Raw genomic sequence first — 23734 nt, forward strand, 5'->3', positions numbered from 1 at the left:
AGATAAATAAAGGAGCAGCATTAACGGTGACACGCTATCACGGAGCAGATTTGCAGCAGCTCCCAAATAGCTGCATGCAGGTCATAACGAATGCCATTAAGAACGGATTTCTGTCTGCTAATTTAATGCAACAAAACGTGCACGGTTGCTGCAATTGGTGTCAAGTGCACCTCGACGTCGTCAGATTGCTATCAGTGTTTTATGGATTGTTTCTTATATGTTCAGACGGCGCCAAGGGTTAGTCACGATGTCTGCCGCACGGATGAGGCTTAGTGCAGTCACGACACGGCACGGCACGGCACGACACGACACGACACGACACGACGGCAGCCCTCTTGCATCCATCCATCCATCCATCCAGTCACGAGCGTCATCCTGCAATGCTGCACGTTCGAACGTAAGGAGCCACGCATCTGCACCAATCGTCTCATTAGTCTCTTTCCCAACCTTGATTGAACCTGTACAGGACCCATTTCATTTGAAAACATTGCTAGGGTGCCTTTTACTTTCGAACTTGCTCGTGGGCGGAAGTTTTATTTTGAAGAATGGCTATTTCGGCTACGATTCATTCACAGACGACAAACACAACCATTTAGACAACCGTACTTGAGGCATCGCTAACGGACATCGCTCAAACAGTAAATTTGGTTCAAAATCATTTGGTTGTGTTCGTGTATTTCATTTTGCAGCGAAATGTCATGTCATGAAATTGTAATATCAAGACCATAGGTAACTATAAATAAAGTGTGGCAGTATGCTTGTGCTTGCCAAATAATGAGCAGATGCTGCAGGAAACCTTTGCAAGTCATTGCTGTTTATTCATAGTTGTAGTCAGGCACGTGCACTCACGTGCGTGTGCGAGTGTGCACCACTCCCACACTGTAGTGAGCGCGTGCAAACGGCGCGTGCTTGCTTGCAGTCAGCGGGTGAAAATACGAGCCTTGAGGCAGCCAGTACCTTTGCCGCGAAGATGGGGCGATAGTGAGCCTGCGGCTAATAGTTCACGACACGAGTAAATGCGAGAGTAAATGAAGAAGAAAAAAAAAGAAAGAAAAACAACCAACAACATTCGGTGCTAACGCGTTGCTATTTGGCTTTATTTTCCCTGACAATGGAGGATATCATCTCGAAAATAAGAAGTTTTTCAAAACTTGACTTTCAGTCAAAGCAAGAAACCATAAGTAAGGGAAGACCAACGCCAGATTTGCGAGGATCCATTCAAACTACGGGCCTCCCGGGACGGACTGCAACACGTTCGTTTCAAAAGGATTGGTACTCTAAAAAAGACTGGCTTTGTGGTTGTGCTGCCAAAAATCGACTTTATTGCTTTCCCTGTCATCGAGATCTTCGTCCGCTAATGGGACGTCCAACGCTGCGTGTTCGTTTCGCTTCGGGGGGGGGGATGTTTATGCGCTGGATAGATTTCTTGTGCGCTGAGAACGTGCGGGCAGTGCGCGATTGCGCACGCGCGCAGCTTAGAGGGAACATTTCACATATCCATATAATACAGAATACTGCACAGTGAACCACCAAGCACTGCCAAGAGTAGTTGAGGCTGCCACCAAAGATTGCTACTTGCCATCAGTTGGTGGCAAAGCACTAGTGAAACTTGAAGTCAATTCAACATATTTTCTTGGCACAAAGATACCACGAGATGGCACCAAAGTCATACTTTCTTCATACATAGTCGTGATGATGCTGTCTGTTGCCCTCATTCAGCGTGGGCTACGTCGGGCCGGCATGATCCTTAGAGAAGCCACGCTTTCCCGTGTCATGAGCCGGGTCACCTGGTCCAGACTGAGTCCTGCCACCGCTTCCCCATTCACCTGAATAATCTCATCCCCCACGCCCAGGAGACCCACGTAAGGAACGTCACCAGTTCCGTCGCCCACTTTCTCCACATAAACGCCTGCAAGAACACAATGAGAGCTTTGCAGGGTTGCCCATCGTCCCCCATCTGTACATTGCACACCATACCTGTGTCAGGTCTGCCTTTGCCCCTTGAGATGACAAAACCAAAAGGACCATTTGGGGGTCTGATAAGCTCGAGGAGAAGAGACCCGTCCGCAAAGGCCTGAGAAACCCTCCCCGCTGGTCGCAGCACCCTGGATGGCATGACGTCTTCGACGCTCAGGGTCCGGTGGGGTTCCAGATGAGGACTGTCAGGACTTTGGCAGAACAAGTATTTCTTTCACTGAGCACCAAGGTCCGCTTCACGCCACGTGCCTCGCCTCTGGGAATGGACTTACCTTGGCGCTAGGCCGTAAGGTATGTGCACCTCACCCAGAATGGTCGTACGCTCTGTTCTCCTCTCTAAACTCTGCACAGAGGAGGCTTTACGTAGTTGGGCCAGTGGCAGGGCCTAGAGGCAAAAAGGCAAGCGCTTCAATTCCATGGATAGAACTCGATTCTTCATGTCATTCATTGTCTTTTTCGAGCCAGGTAGAGTAGCACCAAACCGTGTGCAGGCTCTGCAGAGAGGGCGTCCTCTGTATCCGAACGCTGGGATGCCGTCTGCGTGTGGGGCTCGGCGAACTCGCGTTGGACCTGCTGGCGGCGGCGGGAATGCTGAGCTGTTCCATGCTACTGGAACGGCTTCCCTTCACAAGTCTGCCCACGCTGTTCAGGCCGATGGAGGAAAAGAAGCGACGCAAGAAAAGCTTGGGTCGACCGTCCGGCTTCCTGGAAAGAGAAAGAAAGAAAGAAAGAAAGAAAGAAAGAAAGAAAGAAAGAAAGAAAGAAAGAAAGAAAGAAAGAAAAAGCACAGGTACACAAATGATATGATACAATGCCGAAAAATATGTCGGGAAATATCTCTAAAGTGCGAATATTTGTGAGAGAAAACATTTGGTCAAGTTTGAAAAGTCCTCATTTGTGGTGACCAAGAAAATGCAACTGCATTTCCTTTCCGCAAGAGGGCAGCCTTGCTTTGAACATTCCACCCCACAATGCCATCCTGCTCATTGTGTGCCATGGTTGTAATCCCCTGTGGAGGAGCTTTGGGAATGCTGTCAGTGTGGGGTTAGGGTTAGGGTGAAGTATTATCAGTATTAAGTCCTCCACACTGACTCCCAAATGGAATGAGCATTCAACGTGTTCTTCCTCTTTTTAAAAATGGAAGGCGGGTTGTGCGTTAAAGTTACGGCAAAAGAGCGTCGTCTCGGCTCACCTGGATCCATCCCAGTTGTCCTCCCATACGGCCTCGGCTTTCAGATGCTCGGCTCTCAGATGCTCGGCTCTCAACAGCTCAGCTCTGAGATCCTCGGCCCGAGACGAGGCCGCCGCGCTGCGCGTAGCGGGGTGGAACTCGGACCCGGCTCCCGTGTCTGTCGCCGCCACTGGTCGAAGGATAGGATCAGATTGGTTGCGTTTGGTGATGCCTTAAGAATACTGTCGGTTGTTCTTGTTTTTTTCTGAAAGCCAAATGTCCCTCCCCTACCTTTTGTGCATGGTGTGTGTGTGTCACTTCGCACTAAAAGTGCTCGTCCATCTCGTTTGTGCACACTCACCCGCTCCATCCGAAGCGGCGTCCCAGACGTCGGCAGCTGGCACCTCCGGGTTGAGACGAGCAGGGGAGTACCTCAGCGTGGAGGGCCGGAAGCACGCCGCCGGGTCGCTGCTTAGCGCGAGGGACGTCGAGGCAGGCGACTCCCTCCGGACCTCCGGCCGGTCCAAATGCTGAGGCCCGGCTTCGCTTCCCTGGTTGGCCGCCGTCTGGAACTGCACGGTGGACTGAGCGGCAGCCGAGCGATTCCTGGAGCTTGACTTGAGAGCAGATTTGATGGGCAGGGTGGGCGCGTCCCTTGCTCCGCCGGAGCGCGGGCTACCGAAGGAAACGCCTCTGCTCAGGTTGACTCTATTCCTGGGATTGGAGTTCCGCCTCTGGGCCCAGGACGGACCGTAGGGCCCGTTGCCGGACTCCAGTCGGCTTTCTCCTTTCCTGCTCCTTCTCCTCAGCTTCCCAAAACCGGATGATTTCCAGCCTGTGCTTCTTTCTTTGTTCTCCCCCAGAACAAAGGCACCCGCAAAGGTGACCGTCAGAGGAGCCTTGGGACGGCTGCTGACTTCCGCTTTGCTGGGAGGCACCCAGCAAGGAACCGGTCGGCCCCTCGCGTCCTCCGGGTCGGCGCTCTGCTGTAAGTCGATGATCTGCGAGGAGACGGGCTGAGGTTCCCTCGCCACAGAACCGCAGGCCTGGCATTTCTTCACCAGGACTACGATCTCTCGAATCACCGTGGCGCTTTCGGCGCCGACGAGCGTCTCTCGCTTCTGGAGAGCAGGCACGGAGACGCTCCTGTGGCTCCGACTCCTCTCGGAACCGCTACTGCTGGAATCTGTGTTGCTGTCCCTGTTTTTGGACTTTGGCACGGCAGGTCGCCCGCGCTGTCGCACCCTGTCCAAATAGCGAGACTCGGCTTCTCTCTCCGACTCGTCCTCAAAGCGTACCCGGGTGGGCGAGCAGCCGTAGCGCCTGGATCCGGCCAGCCCATCGCCGGGGTCCCAGGCGTCTCCTTGCTCAGGGGCCAGGAGGGGAGCGGACGCACTTTGGGCGGCTTGAACGGCTTTGGGATTGTGAGCCTCAACTTGCGGCTTCTTTCTGCAATAAATAGACCTGATGCGGATGATCCCAAATGCAACCATTTCCAGGAGAGAAAGTGAACTTACACAGCCGCCCTGTGATCAGAGTGGGAGCGTCTGCCGGGGCGGTCGCCTTTGACCGGGTTGGAGCGAGCCTTGAGGCGCGCTCGCTCCAGGAGACGCTTGGCTTGCTCGTGCCTCGGACTCAGAGGGAGTTCATCGCCGATTACCAGGAGAGATCTAAACATCCGCGTTCGGGACATATACGTACAAGTCGTCGTCGGTCAGGAGGGAAAGGTCCGACCGCGTCCGTTCCCCCGTATCGACTTAATGAAGACCGAATTGAGCTGGCCCAATCCGTTTTATGCAATCATAGATAGGCCGGGGCGTGGCACTGGCCTAAAGCGGCAAAGCGAGACGTCATCCATCCATCCATCCATCCATCCATCCCTCCATCCAGCCCTCCGCCTAAGCTGCTCTGCATTATGCTCCATCGTCTGTACTCGTCTTTTAAGCCCCGGCCGACTGGCCGGCCGGGCGGCCCAGCGATAAAGATAGCATGATACGCTCGTCATGTGGATTATCCTTGTCATGGTGGACGCACTGGGAGCAAGAACATACTGTTTTGCGCTAGATGAAAGTTTGGCATGTCAATGTTTTCAAACATGGGATGGCCTGTTTTGGTTGACCATCTGTTCCAGTCCACGGCTTCTAATCGCCATCATAATAATACCCACTTTAATCCTGATAATGGCTGCAAAATGTCACCTTCATTGAAATTGGAACGAGTTGAGTCGTCAAATACGGTGACATTTCTCCAAATGATTCCCAGCACGACTTCACCGACTACTCACCTCAAATAGGGCTCCAGTTCCTGAAGCGTGACCAAGTCCTCTAAAGTGCCATGGGCTCCCTGATCTGCCACAAAAATACAGGAAGAAATGTGAGGCAAATGCCAGCATTTGATTGGCTTGTCCGTGTATCCCATTCTGCCTTCGACTAAACATCCACATCTCGCACATCTGCTCAGTTGGAAATGCGCCAGGTGACATGACGATACGAAACAGGATTTGAAAATCGGGTCATGAATTGGGAAAGCAAGTTGTCAAGACATCACCTTTGACATGCTTTTCCCTGCAGGCGTACCTTGATCATCTTTGGCATCTTCATCTCTGCCTTCTTCTTTGCACTTTTCTTTCAATTTCTCATCAGCGCCTGCTACTAAATGCTGCTTGTCCGCATTTGCCACAATGTCTCCCTGGCCTTCGGTCTCGTCCTCCCCTCGAGCGAAGTCCTTGCAGGATAAAGCCGAGGCAACGTTATGGGGATCCACGTTGTTGAGAAGCAACGTCTCCGGCCGGGCCACCCTCCAGAAGCCCTTTGGGGGTGCCCAGTGTCTGAGTGTGGTGGGGGGAGGTGTTTTGGGGCTTGGGGGTGAGATGGAGCAGGAGAGCACAGGTGGCGGAGAAGGTGCCACGGGGTCCTTTGTCGCCCTACCCTTTTCAGGTAGAGATGCAGAGGGGGGAGAAGGATGCGTTTCCGTGGCTTGGTCTTCTCGGAGCTGCGCCGGTGTGTCCGGCGGCGGACTGTGGATCTCCAATCTGACTTGCACCTCGACGTCCTCCCTCTTCTCCTCTTCGTCACTGCTGCTCAGTCTACCCAACTGGCAGCAAGTAGCAGTGACTTGACCTTTCCCCGTAGGCTGCAGCCCGAAGGGGACGTCCGGCAGCTCGTCGCCGTCCAATTTCCCCCTGCTCACGGACGGCAGGAAAGCTGAGCCCGGGGGTAAATCGGGGACAGATTTCGTTTGAATTGCCCCCGTCACCTTCTCGTGCTCCATTGGCCGCTCATGCGCGAGGTCGTCGTCCGCTTGTGCGCTGCGCAGACCAAAGAAAAAATATCACCAAACGACAACTTCCTTTCCGATAGGCACGGTGAGGAGATATGAAACATGGATTCGGTCACGTTGCTTCATCCGCTGATTACTTTGCGGGATAATCCTTTGGAATGAGAATAAGCAAGTGCTGCATGCAATTGAGCCTCTTCACCAACAAGCTGTCCCGAGATAAAAATGGAATGAAGTCATCGTGCACAATATTTATTTACAACCTCGCATAACATTGGAACAAAGTAGCGATAAAAACATTGTTGTTGTTTTTCCAATGAGGGAAATTACCGTAATTTTCTGTTAGCGTTGCACTAAGATCTCCAAGAGTGAATTGCCAAAACATCCCTCCGATGTTTCTTTCACTTCCATGATGTGCATCCAGGTCGTTCCCTTTGGCGTGATTTGCGCCCACAAATGATCACAGCAGGAATACAGTAGAGCAAAAAATAAAAAAATAAAAACCTGAACACAAATCTGCTTAAATTTCGCCCTTGCCTCGCGTAGCAGCTTTTCCGAGTGAAGCTCCTCTTTACTGTTGCGTAACGCGCGATCCGCACATTGATATGTCAATGAGGAGGATTAAATAAGACAAAGAGGGCAGAGGGTGCACCATGAACCTAAATGGTATTAAATCATCGAGAAATAAGATGACACAAGAGTGCGTGTGTCTTATTCGTCACAACATCCATCCATCCATCCATCCATCCATCCATCCATCCATCCATCCATCCATCCATCCAGCCAGCCAGCCAGCCCTTCTGCCGCCTTCCTGTTTTCATGTCATGTCATGCGTGCGCGCACACACGCACACGCCTGTGCATGCGTGTACGCGCGCATCTCCAGATGTGATTTATTTTGGTCCTTTAGTGAGTGCACGTGTAGCTCCTCGCCGCAAGAGGGAGCCCTCGTCTGGTTCACGCGCTCCTCACGCACGCACGCGCCCCAGCTAGCTGTAACCGGCTAGCCCCGTCTGGTCTCGCCCCGTAGAGTTGACACCCTTCCCCGACAACCCCCCCCTCGGCAGCGGCTGCGCTGTACAGTCGACATGGCAAGGAAATATCGCATTTTCTTAACCAGAGATGGACATCTTCCAAGTCGTTTGGAATGAGTGAGTAACGACGCCGTTCGAGAGAACATTTGTGCGGTCCGGTTGAAGCCGAATGTTTTGTTTTAGTGGCATTTACGATGCTTAGCTCGGAACGCTAGCATGGGTTTGTTCGTTAGCATGTTAGCATTGCTCGTCTCCAGCCAAGCACTCGGTACAAGTATTTTGCATTCACAGCTTCTGCAAAACGTGATTTAAGCACTCACGCGTCTTTAGTCTAAAGTGATGATGTAATAGCCAGAACACATTTGAAGCAATTTCCGATGTTTTGGTTGACCAATGTTACATAATCTCCCGAGCCTCACTAGTTTTCGTTTCGTTCATAGTTTTCTCGATGAATACTCGCTCACGGCCTATAAAGACGGGCTATATCCCTGGGAATGTGCAGAAAATGTCCGTGTGGCGAACCTTTGTTGATCTATTTAAGCATGGACATAAGTTAAATTGTAATTTGGCAGGCACGACGTTGTCTCGCTTGCTTGCTTGCTTGCTTGCTTGCTAGCTAGCTAGCGAGCTTTGCTCGCTCGCTTAGCCACCCATAGCCGGATGGTGCTAACAAGTCAGCTTGTAAATCAGCTGCGAGCGAGCGAGCGAGCTTTCTTTCAGTTACCCACCCGGTACGTATGACACGTAGTTACGACAGCAGACATGTGGAGCCTACAATCAAAGAATGCTTGCGGCTTAATGCTACTTTAATTCTAGTGGCAAACGTCAGCGTCACAACAAGTTCGGGATATCGTAGAGAGGCTATTAGCTAATTCAAGCACCCTTTGTCCATAGCCTCAGTGGCGAGCTGCACGATTAAGTAGGCCACATAGGCAGTTGTTTTGGGCTTGTTTGCTCTCCAAACCGCATGGATAGTTCCTCACAATTCTACGGACTTGCATTTGGGATACTTGACTACCTCTGGCGTTTTCTTTGGATGTTGTTGAAAATCCTCCATACGTCAACATAGCGTTAAAATAGGGCAAGGATTTGCAAATTAAATGTTGTTGTAAGTATGACTGTTATGTGACATTATTTGAATGCATTGCAGTGTTTGCTGACATTAAAATGTCTTTTGTTTTGTTTGTGTCACCCCCCCCCCCCCCCCCCCCCCCCCTCCAGTATTCATCGTGTGATGTGACCCAAAATCCACAATGTGTGAGGACATTTAGTTCGGAAGAAAACAATTCTTGATTCCAGTGGAATCTTTCATATATATATATTATTATTATTATTCTATTCTTTTTCTGTCAGTTTATACACCTTTGCACGCACTAGTCCCCAACCACACATATAATCATCATCATCATCATCATGCCAGTTCAAGCACCACAGTGGACAGAGTTCCTGCTCTGTCCCATCTGCACACAGACATTTGAGGAGACGGTTCGGCGGCCCATCAGTTTGGGCTGCGGTCACACCGTCTGCAAGATGTGCCTGAACAAGCTGCACCGCAAGGCCTGTCCCTTCGACCAGACGGCCATCAGCACGGACATCGAGCAGCTGCCGGTCAACACAGCCCTGCTGCAACTGGTGGGAGGCCAGGTGGGACACCTTTCCTTTTTACATTCGGAACGTCTCAAGCGCACATGTCCCCAAAAGTGCAGCGCTACCTTTGGAGTGAGGCTGAACATGTTTAATGCACGAGGACATCTATTTGGACGTAAATCATTGAAACTTGAGCTAGCAGGCTGTTAGCTCCTGCGGTCCGTATGGCCCGGCCCGCAGACGTATTGGAGCTTCAATCGACTTCAGAGCTTCCACTGCAATGAAATGTGAAAAGCCAGATGACCTTCTTAACAAGAGTCCCCCAATAGTTGCTGAATGTGTTGTTTGAATGCTAACTCTCTCTTTTTTTTTCTTTTTTTTTTTTTTTAACCAAGCGTTTGCTTAGTTAGAATTTTGCGAGGTGGTGTTTCCATAGTTGGGTGTGGCTCATTTCACGTTTTGGTTGTCGAGCAAATCGAGACCTAAAATCATGCATGTTAGGTTCGTGGACATGGTCTGCCATTGGCCGGTAACCAATCCAATTTGTACTCCGCCTCTCACCTTAAGTCAGCAGCGATAGGATTGGCCTCACCCATGACCTTAATGAGGATAAGTGCGGTAAAACACCGGATGGATATTTTCATATGCCAACGGAGGATAGATGTATTTAGTACGTTCTAATTTGGGTGGGCCATGAATTGGGAAATGGCAGTGCAATAAAGGAACAGCTAAAAATAGAAATGGTTCCCAGATATTTATATCATGTTTGGTAACGCGTGATGACGGTTCAAAGAGCCGTCCGTACATGTGACCAAGGCACGGTCTGCTTCCGCTGATTACTGAAGCGTTTTCCTTCAACTCCTGTTGTGTGCAGGTTCCTAAGGCCCAGCCAGTGGCCTTGATTAGCAGTCCTGAGGACTCGCAGCATTATGAGGAGGCCAGGCAATGTGTGGAGGAGCTGGCCCTCTACCTGAAACCCCTCAGCAACACACGAGGTGCTTCCAAACTCAAAACCCCTTCGTATCTGCTTGCTCATTTTTTATGCCCAATACTCAGTGGATCTATTGCGGGCCCGCCCGCCCGCCCGCAGCAGCCAAATATAAAAGCAATACTGGATAATCACCAGTCGGCAACACATTGAGAATTTACCAAGGTGGTTGAGTCGCATGCCTGCCCGCTTACTCGTATCGATAAGTGCAGGTGATGAGTGCATTTTATTTTTTTCCCCCCCTTTCCCTTCAACATCCTTATCGCCCTGTCTTGGCACAGGCTGACATCATGGCCGTGTGGTTTGTGATGACATCATTATGGACAAGTCATTCAGAGCGTGTGCTATGATTCCACGCAAACACAGCTACTAACACTGACGATGTCATGGCCGGCAGCGATCTGCGTGTTGATCGTAGTTGGCCTCTTTGCCGGTGCAAAGCGACAAACCCCTTGCTGTCAGAAACATAATGGGGATTTTCATCCATTTGCTCGCCAATCAGAATGATTGTTTGAAGTGACAGAAATTTGAAAACGTTTATCCAATGACTTTAATGACCCTGTAAAACCTGAGGAACCGCTATGTGTGGTTCACCGGTGAGAGAGCTCTTTTTGAATTAAAACAAACAAAAAAACAAAAACGTGTACGAGGAACAAAGCATTCAATGTCACAACCAACAACTTGACTGGTTTCTTTAGCAGAGCACCAGCAAAACTGGCTTGAGCTGTCACACAGAACTCGGGCATCACAATATTGGGTGATGTCAACGGCAGCATGTGTCATGCATGGTTTTTGTGTAAACCGCAGCAAGTGTGTTGTTTGGATTTACCTCACCATCTTGGCATGCGGAAGTCATTACCCTTAAGTCTTTGTAATGGGCAATGTTGCTTGTTTAAAACGTGTGCAGTGCATAACGTCACCCAGAAATGTCTCAATTAGAGTGCAAACTATGAGTGCAAAAGAGTTTTTCTTGTGGCATCTTAGAGCGCAGTAGAAAGAATAGGCTGGCTCCAGGGAAAGTAAATAAGCAACTACGTCAGGCTTTCCATTTCTAATCGGCGATTAATCTCTTGGCCTGATATCTCACCAGGAGTCGGTTTGAGCAGCACAGCCCAAAGTATGCTGAGTCGACCCATGCAGAGGAAACTGGTCACTCTGGTCCACTGCCAGCTAGTGGAGGAGGAAGGCCGCGTGCGGGCCATGAGGGCCGCCCGCTCCCTGGGCGAGCGAACCGTCACGGAGCTCATCTTGCAGCACCAGAACCCCCAGCAGTTGTCCTCCAATCTGTGGGCTGCCGTCCGTGCGCGCGGGTGTCAGTTCCTTGGCCCAGGTAGCTTGCTTCCTCCCTCACACTGCCGCACCATCCCAAAAGCCATGCTGATTTGGATGGTTTTCCCGTAGCGATGCAAGAAGAGGCCCTGAAACTGGTCCTTCTCGCACTGGAGGACGGCTCGGCTCTGTCCAGGAAGGTTTTGGTTCTCTTTGTGGTCCAGCGGCTGGAACCTCGCTTTCCGCAGGCCTCCAAGACGAGCATAGGTCATGTGGTGCAGCTTCTCTACAGGGCCTCCTGCTTCAAGGTGCGTCAGAGGAACTTGAGTGGCATTTCATCCGAAATAACGCGACTCTTTGGTTTAGTGCCATAACTGTGGCATTGTCGAAAATGTTCTTCTAATCTGCCTGCTCAGGTGACCAAACGTGACGAAGATTCATCCCTCATGCAACTGAAGGAGGAGTTCCGCACTTACGAGGCTCTGCGGCGTGAGCACGACTCTCAGATTGTGCAAATTGCCATGGAGGGCGGCTTGCGCATTGCACCCGACCAGTGGTCTTCTCTCTTGTATGGGGATCAGTCCCACAAGTCACATATGCAGTCCATCATAGATAAGGTGCGTTTGCTTGTGGTGGATGGACTTCTGTGATCAAATACTGCACATTTTCCCCTTCTTTGTGTTTTTTTGCTGCGTTAGCACGCGTTAGCACGCGTTAGCACGCTTTCTCCACTTTACGGCAGTGAACATATTTGCATTTTCCAACCCGTGCGTGTACTGGATAAGCCAAGCATGAAAGCCCTGACGCGTTGACTCCCTGTGACCTACTTAGCTGCAGACCCCAGCGTCCTTTGCCCAGAGTGTCCAAGAGCTCACAATCGCCCTGCAGAGGACCGGCGACCCAGCCAACCTCAACAGGCTGCGGCCTCATCTGGAACTGCTCGCCAACATCGATCCCAGCCCCGGTAAGCAAAAGTAGTAGCAAGACTCAAAGATGGCCGAGCTGTGAGCCCAATTGTTCGGAAGTGCTCAGGTATGACATTGAAATATTGAAACCCGATTCCCGCCCGCTTTGCTCATTTCTCACCCAGACGCTCCCCCGCCCACCTGGGAGCAGCTGGAGAAGGGCTTGGTGGCGGTGAAGACGGTTGTGCATGGCCTAGTGGACTTCATCCAGAACCACAGCAAGAAAGGGGCTGACCCTCAACAGGTAGTGTGATTTTATTTTATTTTTTTTCTCTGTGCATACGTAGGTTGGTTTCCATGCTTAGTAAGAAGAGTCAAATGTGTTTGTAGCCTCCACAGCACAGCAAGTACAAGACGTACATGTGTCGTGACATGAAACTGAAAGGAGGCTGTCCCCGCGGAGCGAGCTGCACCTTTGCTCACTCTCAGGAAGAGCTGGAGAAGTCCGTCTCGATCCACTTCATATTACATGCGCTTGCTTTCTCTCCGTAGAGAGCAGTATTTAAATGGCGCCCTATGTTTTGTAGGTATCGAAAGATGAATAAGCGCTTGGCGGCTCGCCTGCCCGGTTCAGGCGGGCCCGAAGAAGGCCTTCCCCTCGACGTGTCCGTGACCAGGAAGCCTTCGCCCCTCACCAACGGGAGCGTTGCGCCCAACCTGCCTCAGCTCATCGCGCGCGGCGCAGACACAGTCCCGTACGAATTGCTGCGGAAGCCCCTCAAGATGGACGGAGGGTGCTCTAGTGCCCCGGGATCACCACCTGACCTGTGAGTAGACCATATGGCAGTGGCATAAGATGATGTTATTGACCTTTCTTACAAACGCAGCAGTGTTGAGGTATTGACTGACTGACTGACTGACTGACTGACTATTAAGATTTGGTGCATTTCTTTTCAACTTAGCCTGGACCCCATGCCCAAGACTGGTATGCCTCTGCCACCTCATGCCCTGGCTCACCCACGGATGCCTTCAGATCATCTCTCCGGCGTGAAGCAAATGCCTGTTGCCCGAGGCTCGCCCGTGTACCCCAGCAGCAGCAGCAGCTCCCCGAGATGTTCTACTCTGACACGCGCCCGCCACCCTCTGCTTCCCAGTATGAGCCATCGCAGTATCCTCCAGGTACACTTGAGCTAAACAGGCCGCTGTGAGTGATGTGTGTCGCTCTGTCGCTCCTGGGGTTTGACTTTTCTTTTCCTCGTCGTTAGGGTACCCCTACCAGCAGCCACCACAGTATGTTTCTCGGGATTACATCCGTAACCCTCCGCCCCCGAGCGAGTCAGGACCTCCTTACCACGACCCATACCCTGGTTACGGACCATCGGAGCGCCCTTACCAGGCTCCTCACTCGGGTCCTCCCTTTTCGTACCCTCACCCATCGCACTATGAACGTGTACGTCACGGGACCTACGCTGGGCCGCCGCCGCCGCCTCCGCCGCCGCCTCCTCCGCAGCCTTACCTGTCACCGAGGGATGGTCTGGTCAGGATAAGCTCTACTACGCCGTTGGATGTTCCCCCGCAGTCAGCCGGACAGGCTACCTCCATGTACCACCACCCAGAGCCCAGTGTGCGCGATCGATACCCACCGGAAGGCTACTACCCATCAGGAGCTCAATCGCAACCCATGAGGACTTGTGTCAGGGTGAGCCATCGTTTGTTGATACCGATGCACCCATGCCTGCCTGCGTGGCAGCTTGCCTGCGTGGCTGCCTGCCTGCCTGCCTGCGTGGCTGCCTGGCTGCCTGCCTGCGTGGCTGCCTGGCTGCCTGCCTGCGTGGCTGCCTGCCTGCGTGGCTGCCTGCCTGCGTGGCTGCCTGCCTGCGTGGCTGCCTGCCTGTCTGCTGTATTAGCAAGATTTGATCTTATGCCACCCCACCAGGCCCTGCCATGTCCACCAATACTTCAAATTCACACTATATTTTCCATCAACTTTATGGTTGCACACTTGCTGTGTTCAAACTAAAAGTGTGATTTGATAGTTAATGAATCATCTGAATCATTTAAAATTCTCAGAACTACAGCCTTACAACACATATTATTCTTTGATTTTTTTATTTATTTTTATAGTCCTCTGTGAAAAAGCAAATTGGTTCTCTTGGTGGATTTCTTCACTCTGTCATCTTTCAATGTAGTCATCCACCATTCCGAGCAGTTCAGCACCTTCATCCTTTGTTGTATGTTCCCAGGCTTCGTATGCCGGCTCCCAGCCCAGTCTGGACTATCTCCACCGCCGTCGCCTGGAGCTCCTCTCCCAGCTGGAGGAAAGGAAAGTTATTTCTCCACCGCCATTTGCAGCCTCCCCTACTCTCTCGCATCCGTTTCCAAGCGACTATCCTCCTGAGGTGAGCACCGTGGCATTTTCGGAAAATGTTCCAGTCAATTAGGTCATCGTTCAATCGATGTGCGATTTGTACGCCCGCAGTACGGCGACGAGCGTACCAACAGCATCGGGAAATGCAGAGAGCCAGACTACGCCGGCCAATACTCTCCATGGTCGTGCGATACCATTAGCTCCTACATCGGCACCAAGGATGCCAAACCCAAAGATGTTCTGGCTCCCGGTGCCATGGACATGATGGTGAGTTGAGATGACAAACGGCATAAAACAAACTTGACTCATTTTCACGTCTCCTGTCAGAATGTGGACCCTAAGGTTCTGAGGGAACCGTCGCTGGAGGCCCCCCGGAGGGGTGCAGAAGTAAAGGACGACGACCCCATTATCCCGTTTGGTCCCCAGCCCACAGTGTCACGCTTTGGCGCCATCTCCCGTACCTCCAAGACGGGTTACCAGACCGGCCCTGTCCAAGCTATGGTCTCCACCCCACAGAACCCAAACTCTAAACACATGTCCATGGCCGGTACAAAAAAAATCAATCGTCTCTCAGCACGCGTTTGTTTACGTCAGCCCCAGTTTGACTTTGGATTTCCACTCCATCAGAATACATGTATGGAAGCCATGCGGGTTGGGGCGGAGCTTCGTACCCCTCCCACCAGACAGCCCAGGAAAGAGAACAGTTAAAGATTGAGCTGCAGCAGGTCAACCAGCAGATCAGCCAACAGACACAGATGCAAAGCATTGAGGTGCAAGGCTTTTTCTTTTTCTTTTTTTTTTTTCCTTTAGGTTGTCGCATGGGGCTTTTCCTCGACGACTCCCAAGTTTTTTTTCTTCAATGAAGACTTAAATCAATTGACATTTGAAATGGTTTCCTCCTTGTGTTCACAGTCTGCCAGTAACCTGCTGCAGAGAGAGACCAGTGCTTTAGCAGGCCCGCCAGTGAGCAGCAGCCAAGTTCAGGCTGCCGCCGTGCAGTCGCAGCAGTCCCTCAAGTGGCCAACGGGGGGGGCCAGTGCTGCGGCCGCAGTCTCCAGTGAACAGCTAAGCCTGGAGCTCCACCAGGTGGAGAGAGAGATTGGAAAACGCACTCGTGAAATGGCCATGGTGAGGTTACCTTCGATTCCGATTGGCTCGAGCACAGCGGTCGTGATGACCGCAAAACCAAATTTCATTGACACCGCAAGACATTTTCTTTTCAAACACAGGAGAACCAAGTCGCCCACGAGGTTCAGCAGTACAAGATGAAATCGGCTGAGAATGGACAACCAGAGCACAAGACCCAACTGGAAGAAATCTCCCTTGCTCTCGGGTAAGTTCAAGCGCAAAATGGTTGTCTCTGAGTGGTGTCTCTCGTCAACTGGCTTTTTTTTATGCTTTTTTTTTTTTTTTCGGGGCGTCTGTGCAGTGAGGTGTCAAACGGCTCCAGTAGTCTGCAAGAAGGTGCAGTGGGCGGGTCCGTGCTGTCACTGACAAACAAGACGTCGACATTGAGCCTGTGTTCTGACCCAGTCGGGACGAGCTCAGAAATGCAGAAGAACGGGGTTGTCCATTCCTGCTCTTAAGCAGTACACACACTTGCACGCACGCACACACACACACACACACACACACACACACACACACACACACACACACACACACACACACACACACACACACACACACGCTCTGTTGAAAAGCATGCACCAGGCATACATCCACATTCTATTTAGAAGATGAGCAGTATCTGCCGTGATATGAATTTTCTTTCTTTTTGTTCTGTGAATGAGCTTTTTTTTTTTTTTTTTTTTTAATGACTTTCCTTGCCTGGAAACCATGGCATAAGATAACATTTCTTTGTGTGTGTTTTTGTTGTTCCTTCTCTCTCTCTCCCCCCCCTTGGATTCTAGACTTAACAAGGCTCACATTCAGGAAGAGGAACAGGGTGGTGATGGTGACAGTACAACTAAAAAGGGATTCACTCATCCCCCTCTGCCCCTCCCACTCTCAAGATTCATGTCACACGGCGTGCAAAAAAACGAAACAAAAAAAAAAAACGGTTATCGAGGCAAGCGGCCTCCAGAATCTAGCGTCACACTAATGCGCGGAGAAGAGCAGCAGCACGCAAGTTGTCCCTCGCCCCCAGAATCGTAAAAAAGAAAGAAAAGTGCTCGCACAGATCCAGATGGTCTGGGAAGGGAAAGAACGCCACCTGACTGCCACGAGAAGCATGATTTCTTTTATTTTTTTTAATGAATGCATTTTTAGGATGGACTACTCGTGCTATGTCTTTTTGCATACTTAACAGCAGTATATTAAATATTTAATGGAAGCATTCTGTTTTAAAGATTGCAACTTTCTTGATAAGGGAATGTGCTTCTTCCTCACCGTGGTCACAATAATGTACTCCACCAAAAAACAAAAAGTGCTTTGGCTGAATGCACATCTTCAGGGTCAGAAGTCACCTTCCTCCATCAGGGTCAATTTTGACTGATGAGCCTTTCCCTCCTCAGAGCTTCTCGTCTGGCCACTCACTCACAAAACAAAAACAAAAAAAAAGCCTCCCCATTGGGATGATCTCGTCACGTGGTCGCCTAACTTCTATGAAGTTGCCTTCCCCTTTTTCTCATTTTGTTTTGTTTCCATGCTTTACATTACGATTTTGGGGGACAGGGAAAGTGTTTTGTGTGCGCTCATCAGGAAGTGCCAGCAAATTGTTTCCAGCGTCTTTTAGGAATCGCTCCAAAACTGTCATCATCATCATCGCCACTCGGCGAGTCTCGCTCTCCGTTGACACGTTTACTGCCGACACCCAACGTTGGGGGCCAATGTTTTTGTGTCTGTTCCCGCTAGCCCGCCCGCTCGCTCGCAAGCGCTACATTTATCGTTTAGGTACACAGCTCACTTATACATACGAGTATGTATACATACATTCATATACTAAAGCACTATTAACGTGCCACCTCTTATTCTACTCGCTCAACATTTATATTAAATGATCTCTACTTTAGAATCAGCAAGATGTTTCTTTTTGTTTGTTTGCTTTGTTTTTTTTGGTTTTAATTTTCTGTCCACTGGTTGCCAACACAGACGTTATCCTTTCCCAGACGAAGGACTTTCTGTGCGCATTTGACGTGTGTTCACTTTAATCTTTTGTGTTCAAACAAAGATAAGACTATGCTTCCGAAGAAGACAAAATCGATTCTGTAACTTTGCAGGGGGGAGAATTTTTCTTTTGGGAGACTTTAATGGAGCTTTGTGTGTGTTAGTTGTATTGTAGAAAATCTCTCTCCACTTTTTCCCCCTGCTTTTATTTGCTCTGCCCTCAAGTTATGCTGTAATGAATGAAAAACAAAAACAAAGTGAATCCTGCACCCCCTTAAGAGGAGCCTCAGGAAGTTGACTTTACAACTGACCTCAGATCCTCCTGTTTTCCGAATATTCAAGCCTGAAATGGTATGATAATGCAGCGTCCCAATGACCCTTTTCAAACAGTGCAATACTGCCAAAACAAATTGAGACTTTTTAAAAATGCATATTTTGAAGGAACTATTCTTGTCCAAGCAGGATTTGTACTTTCTTTTTTTTGGCTTTCTACAATAGAATGAATATTGTGACCAAGAATATCACATTTTCCTTTTGTTGTTTTTGCTCTTGAGGTCTTCCTGTCACTTTATTCAAGTGCAAGTCAACCAAAACAATTCAAACACCTTTGAGTTCGGATAATGTCTCATTTGGGGCTTTACTACATAGCAAGAGATACCGTTTTGATGTTTCTGAGGGGAAACTGCTGTTTACCAATGAGATCATGTCGTTAAAGCCCTCCACTCTCCAACTTTTCTTGAAACCACTGAGCTCTGTTACTGCTGTTTGAGGCTCGTGTTGTATTTTCCCGACTTTGTGGGTAATGGAATTTGCAAAATGATTTTTTTTTTATTATTATTATTATAGCTTCCCTTGTAAAAAAAAAAAGATCATAAAAATCTCTTAAATTAAGGTACAGGTTTAATTTCAGCAAGGAAAAAAGGTTTTATATGTATATTATACTCCATTAAGGAATGTCTAGAATTATCTTCCTCCAATGTGGATGTAGCCATTACGACGCCATTTTGACTTTGTAAGAGAATTCACTGTGTGAAAATTGGTTTGCATTTTTGTATAATACAATCTGCTTTTTTGTTTGTTTGTTTGATACGAGCAAGAGGTCAAACTGGAAGTTTGAGGAGGAAAGAAAAAAATTGAACCTGTGAAATTTGACACAAAATGTAACTTATGTACTACAGTGATTCCGAGTTTAGGGGGAAAAGATTAAATGAGATTGCTAACTCTCGAGTGTTGCTCTATCTCCTTTTTTTTTTTTTTTTTTTACAAATGGTCAAAAAACATTTTGTAAACAGAAGTTTGTGTGCAGTATAGATGCATATTTACACAATTGCTTGAGCCAAGGTGAAATGTTAATAATGTCTCTAATCATGGATGAGCAGCTTGTGTCTCAGTGGATATGAAGTCAACGCACCCGTTCAGATGCAGTAATCCCTCATTTTTCGGGGGTGAGTAGGACGTTCCATTTAAATGTTATTTTTAACCTTAAACTAGAATCCCACAGTCAATTTCTAGTGGATTTATGCAATTTAATGCGACAAACCCTTGTCGTTGGCAACCATGAGGGTGATGCTAATCTTGCGCCTACCTTTCCTTTGATTTCTCAGGCAGGCGCCGACGCCAAGAAGAAGCACAAACCGGATGTACTCATGGTATTTTACTTTCGTTTTGGACGACAATTACAAGGCAGCAGCGCTTGAATTCCGTGAAATTGCGCCTCTGTCTGAAGATGCCGGATGACAGTTCAGGTAAGAGTTTTCTCTCTCTCACTCGCACACATTCAGTAACTGCTGCAACACACAACCAACCTTGCATTGTTAATTTTAATTGTGGTTCACTTTTTTGGGGGGAAAACAGTACATTTGGTAGCAGTTGGAGAGGTAGGAGTGCCCTATTGTCACCAAAAGAAACATTTCACAATAATATGAAAAGCAGATGATCAAGATTTGGCTTTTTACCATGTGGATGTAAAAACAATGATGCTAGGTGTGAAGTAACATTTATTAATAACATCCATGTCTGTGGATAAGAGGCTGTTTGCATATCCTGGGGGGGCGGGGGGATAATATGGACCATGATTCAGTTTTCTGAGGGGAGTTTTAATTGGGTCCGGGTGGTCCTCCTTTGTCATCCACCTTGGGCCCGCCTCCAGGCCTCGAGCCACCGCCAGGAGTGCGAATGCTGCGCCACATCTTGACCACAGACTCCCTCTTGCCCCAGATCAGCTTGTGACCGTACGCTCCGTACCAGCTGCACGAAAAATATATTGTCAGATTTTAAAATAGATCATGATTTGAAATCCATTTCATTTTCGCAAGCATGCATGAAACACATTGATATCTGAGTTCTCTAATATGGAGTTTGCAAGTGACTTCAATCAATTTGATGGGACATGAGTTGTTTGAATTGAAATCATGATTGAGGTAGCTGTGGGAAATTCAGTCAAAGCACATGATGGCAATTTCCCACCTTCTTCAAAACATGATTGAAATCATATGATCTCTTCTTGACTTACATGCCAAAGAGAGCGCCACCGAGGTGGGCCGCGTGGTCAAACACCTGCCATCCCAATAGCAAGCCAGCCGCATCCACAGCAAGAATCGCTTTCAAAGCCTGAAGAGCAGCAAAATAGAATGGCTCAACTTGCGCAAAGCACTTATTCGTACGTTGGACTTTATTCTTCTCTCTCTCTCTCACACACACACCAATTTGCATCTGCCAAACAATATATATATAAAAAAAATATAAAAAAAAGTAGCTTTGTTGATTCAAAACGGAACATTACAAACGATCTCGGCTATTTCACTCACAGTTCCTGCCGTGAGAGTGACCATAGGGAGGAAAACGATGCTCAGTTTGGCTTCTGGGACTTTGGAACAGACTGCAGCTACCACCGCCATGATTGCACCTGACTGACAGGGACCAAAAAGCTCCATTTAAAAAACAAACAAACCGACTAACCAACATCTCATATCCTGTGTATCAACTGTTACTGGAGAAGTAGCTCACCGCTCCTAATGAAGGGAAGATGCGTCCAGAGGTCGTTTTACACACATAGCTGAACATAGTGGAAATAACGCCTGGAGGGAAACAACATGACATTGCTTCTGCTTGTTCCATAACACGGTGCATATTCAGCATAAAAGGCCAGCCAGATGGTCAAATACAATCCGAAAAGTCCGAATTGCACACAGCCCAAATATATTCTAGTCATAAATTCAGAAAGGAAATAAAGTTGAAATAGTATGCCAAAAGAATTCATTTGACATGGATAAAGTCTAAATATTCAGAGATGGTGCGGGTCAAAACAACATTTGCAAAGTCAGAACGATCATCAAAAGTATACCAGTGTCAACTGTGAGCTGGATTCATTTGTGATTTGTGAAACATCCCAGCAGTTTACCAGCTGACATGTAGACGGCGAGAAACTGCTCCCTCCCTAAGATGGAGACGATCCCCGAGGAAAATGTCCACAGGACATACATGTTGGCCATCAAGTGGAAGATGGAGTAGTGGCTGAATGAGGACAAGACCATGGGAAGGCACTGAGACTCTGCCCGAAACAAAGATGACAAGTTCGGTCCAAAGAAGACTTTTTCATGGGTCCTATTCTCCTTTCAAAAACGGCTGTGATACTCACTGGCGGCGGGGTTAGATGTGAAATATTTCATCATGCTCCTTTGAAGCGAGGGGATCCTCCAGCAACACAGCACCAATGTGTTGGCCACGATTATACCTGCAAAACATTGGCTCTAACAAGTCCGCAGATGGATCGAAAAAATGACGACCAAGGTAAATAAATCATTTCGCAACGTGTCCCACCTGTACGAGTCAATTGAAAAAGAAATCGGCGTTTTACCGGTTGGCCCTTTTCCATCCACTCGGTATAGAGTAAACTCACCTACGACTGTTTTCTGGCCTTCAGTGCGTCTGCTCCAGAAGTCGTCCACCACCGACATGAGGAGGATGATCTGGCGTTGGAAGGCCGTCAGCTGGCTCCACCAGTCATGCCAGTACGCCATGTCTGTGGAAGCCTAATTTGCCCCAAATATCCTCACAAAGTGAGTCTTTTGTTTTTCGTCATTTTGACAAAAGCTCACCCGTAGCAGTTGATCAGACTCGTCGTCTTCGTCCCTTATAGTTCTGACTCTTGGCTTAATGTTCTCGCTTTGCAGGATGGCCGCAGCACCGAAAGAGCAGCCTGTAAACTGATGTGGCGTTAGGGCAACTATATCGTGGAGCAAAAAGTCTTAATAGGAATACAAAAAGGTCCTAATATACTATATTCCAAGACAAAAGGTGCAATCTGCAGAATCTTTTTTAATAAGAAAGAAAAGACAGAAATGATTGTACTGGTCATTTTGTGCTGCTGTGCTGTGCTTTGATGTGCTCCTTACTGAATGAAATACTGCAGTATTACAATGACTCTGCAGGCATGTGTTGTGTCCAAGAGCAAAATGCAAAAAGCGCCCTCACCCCAATTGTGAAGAGCAGAGGCTTGAGCAGCTTCGGCCGCTCAAGTGCTGCTGCTGCTGCTGCCGCTGCTGCCGCCGCTGCCGCCGGTGGTGAAACGTTGTTAGGATGTGTTGCAGGGTTGACGTTGCCTTTTTTGGTTTCTGCCTTTTTAGCGTCACGGCGGAATCCACGCCTCCCTTGACAGTAGAGCTCGAGCCTTTGAAATAACATTTCAAGTGAAATCGAGACAATTATCAGACACGTGAAATGCAAAGCTGTCATTCACTGACAGTTGCTTCCCCTCAATGACAGTCGCTAGCCATTAGTTAGGCGTCCGGCCGGCCGGCCGGACGTTGTTTTTCCTCAACAAATAATAATGTTGTATTGAAAATGTTATATCGACTTGCCTGGACGCTCGCGTGGTCATATTTTTTGCTGGAATTTGGTTTATTCTGGTCCATTTGATAATGCAGCCCCTCCACGCCATGTTTGTTTTTCTGACCTCAATTCGAAGCTCCGCCCACATGTTGAAGCTCAGCCAATTGCGTTACGAGTTTCCTAACTTCAGCAACGTCATGTTTGTGTTTGCTGCGTTCACCTGTAACGTATGTTTGGACGAGTCACATTATTTATTATATCTATCTATCTATCTATCTATCTATCTATCTATCTATCTATCTATCTATCTATCTATCTATCAAATCTGGAATCCAGTTGCCTTTTTTTGTATTGAATGTAAAAACGTACGGAAAAAAGATTAGATATCGGTTTGAATGGGTTAGCTATAAGAGCCAACAAAAAGAATGAAGAATACGCCAAGTCATGGACTCTCCATTTATTTTGGAGTCTTTGAAGGCAGCATCTCTTTTGCGAGCATCTATTACAACACTTCCCTCTTGTGGCCGAAGTAGTACACTTCAGAATGCGTTTGAAATCAAATGTAATCAGAGGTGGCTTTACATTACTTGTTAAAAAAATCCAACCCCCTTCTGCAATCAAGTATTTCAGCAAAGTTGTCATATATAAAAAAAGATATATATATATATATACAATCAGATCAAATACGGAGTTATAAATCAAATAAATGCTTCTAAAATAACTCCGATGATTTACTCAGACTAAGACACTGAGCGTTTTTGTTTCTAAGAAAACAGGAGAGAAAGCCATGGAGGCCTCGCCGAGGTGAGCAGTATTATTGATGGTGGTGGGTGTTGTTATTGGCATCCAGACAAGTGCCACAAACTTTGCACAAGCTCACCACTGACTCCAGAATGAGGCGAAGAAGTTCCAACATAGCTGCACTGCAGTGTCTGCAGAGAAGCCAGGGCAGGGCTTACTTCCAAGGCTACATCTGCAATACACATTCTTGCCTTTAGCGTCACACCGCGTACTGTATCCATCATATGCAATGCATTGAAGCATAAACCAAATAGACATAAAGGACAGCAATATGCCTCTGTAACAGGCAGGCCCAAGTACACTCCGCCAGCCAAGTTAGATGATATCCTATTGACGACGATATTATCCTGTGGGTCGGAACAGGACATGGTGGCGTGGCGGAGCAGAGGAGAAACACGATGAAGGATGACGGTAGAAAACA

The 23734-nt window shown here is 48.5% G+C and overlaps 3 protein-coding genes across 5 annotated transcripts; 1 reads left to right on the forward strand and 2 right to left on the reverse strand.

The window, feature by feature from the left end:
• Positions 1-1492: 1492 nt before the first annotated feature.
• LOC119136887 lies at positions 1493-7120 on the reverse strand. Of its 2 annotated transcripts, XM_037275708.1 has the most exons (10): positions 6755-7120; positions 5725-6455; positions 5433-5496; positions 4666-4818; positions 3510-4597; positions 3170-3338; positions 2460-2682; positions 2250-2362; positions 1978-2168; positions 1493-1909 (listed from the first exon to the last, which is right to left on the reverse strand). In XM_037275708.1, exons 2-10 carry the CDS (start codon positions 6416-6418, stop codon positions 1716-1718), a joined length of 2889 nt encoding a protein of 962 aa, XP_037131603.1. In that variant the 5' UTR covers positions 6419-6455; positions 6755-7120; the 3' UTR covers positions 1493-1715. The 2 variants fall into 2 exon arrangements, with proteins under 2 accessions (XP_037131603.1, XP_037131602.1); XM_037275707.1 differs by having other exon boundaries at positions 5725-7120.
• A 297-nt stretch (positions 7121-7417) lies between these two features.
• On the forward strand, positions 7418-17132 carry LOC119136886 (roquin-1-like). The gene is given in 20 exon segments (XM_037275705.1): positions 7418-7574; positions 8679-9101; positions 9919-10039; positions 11123-11362; positions 11434-11609; positions 11718-11918; positions 12133-12265; positions 12392-12510; positions 12597-12709; positions 12794-13033; positions 13169-13295; positions 13298-13385; positions 13472-13905; positions 14450-14605; positions 14686-14841; positions 14902-15121; positions 15202-15344; positions 15487-15702; positions 15804-15907; positions 16004-17132. Coding segments are annotated over 19 exon segments (3375 nt in total). The 5' UTR covers positions 7418-7574; positions 8679-8870; the 3' UTR covers positions 16161-17132.
• A 2529-nt stretch (positions 17133-19661) lies between these two features.
• On the reverse strand, positions 19662-22674 carry LOC119136945 (presenilins-associated rhomboid-like protein, mitochondrial). 2 transcript variants are annotated; one of them, XM_037275826.1, is made up of 11 exons: positions 22542-22674; positions 22234-22351; positions 22156-22191; positions 21780-21887; positions 21581-21713; positions 21320-21415; positions 21083-21232; positions 20689-20759; positions 20490-20591; positions 20195-20292; positions 19662-19929 (listed from the first exon to the last, which is right to left on the reverse strand). In XM_037275826.1, the coding sequence occupies exons 1-11, from the start codon at positions 22658-22660 to the stop codon at positions 19779-19781; spliced, it is 1182 nt and encodes a 393-aa protein (XP_037131721.1). In that variant the 5' UTR covers positions 22661-22674; the 3' UTR covers positions 19662-19778. The 2 variants fall into 2 exon arrangements, with proteins under 2 accessions (XP_037131721.1, XP_037131720.1); XM_037275825.1 differs by having other exon boundaries at positions 22156-22351.
• Positions 22675-23734: the final 1060 nt, after the last annotated feature.

Source organism: Syngnathus acus, chromosome 17 (genome assembly GCF_901709675.1).
Source record: "Syngnathus acus chromosome 17, fSynAcu1.2, whole genome shotgun sequence".
Lineage (NCBI taxonomy): Eukaryota > Metazoa > Chordata > Actinopteri > Syngnathiformes > Syngnathidae > Syngnathus > Syngnathus acus.

What these genes read in the sequence shown, in the direction of transcription:
- LOC119136887 (XM_037275708.1), bottom strand. Translation starts at nt 6,418, where the DNA reads ATGGAGCACGAGAAGGTGACGGGGGCAATTCAAACGAAATCTGTCCCC. An exon ending in CTCTGCAGAGCCTGCACACG is followed by an intron (nt 2,363 to 2,459) that starts GTTTGGTGCTAC and finishes TTTTGCCTCTAG; the next exon opens with GCCCTGCCACTGGCCCAACT. An exon ending in CAAAGGCAGACCTGACACAG is followed by an intron (nt 1,910 to 1,977) that starts GTATGGTGTGCA and finishes GTGTTCTTGCAG; the next exon opens with GCGTTTATGTGGAGAAAGTG.
- LOC119136945 (XM_037275825.1), bottom strand. Translation starts at nt 22,660, where the DNA reads ATGTGGGCGGAGCTTCGAATTGAGGTCAGAAAAACAAACATGGCGTGG. An exon ending in ATGACCACGCGAGCGTCCAG is followed by an intron (nt 22,352 to 22,541) that starts GCAAGTCGATAT and finishes GTTATTTCAAAG; the next exon opens with GCTCGAGCTCTACTGTCAAG. An exon ending in TCACTCTCACGGCAGGAACT is followed by an intron (nt 20,293 to 20,489) that starts GTGAGTGAAATA and finishes GCTGCTCTTCAG; the next exon opens with GCTTTGAAAGCGATTCTTGC.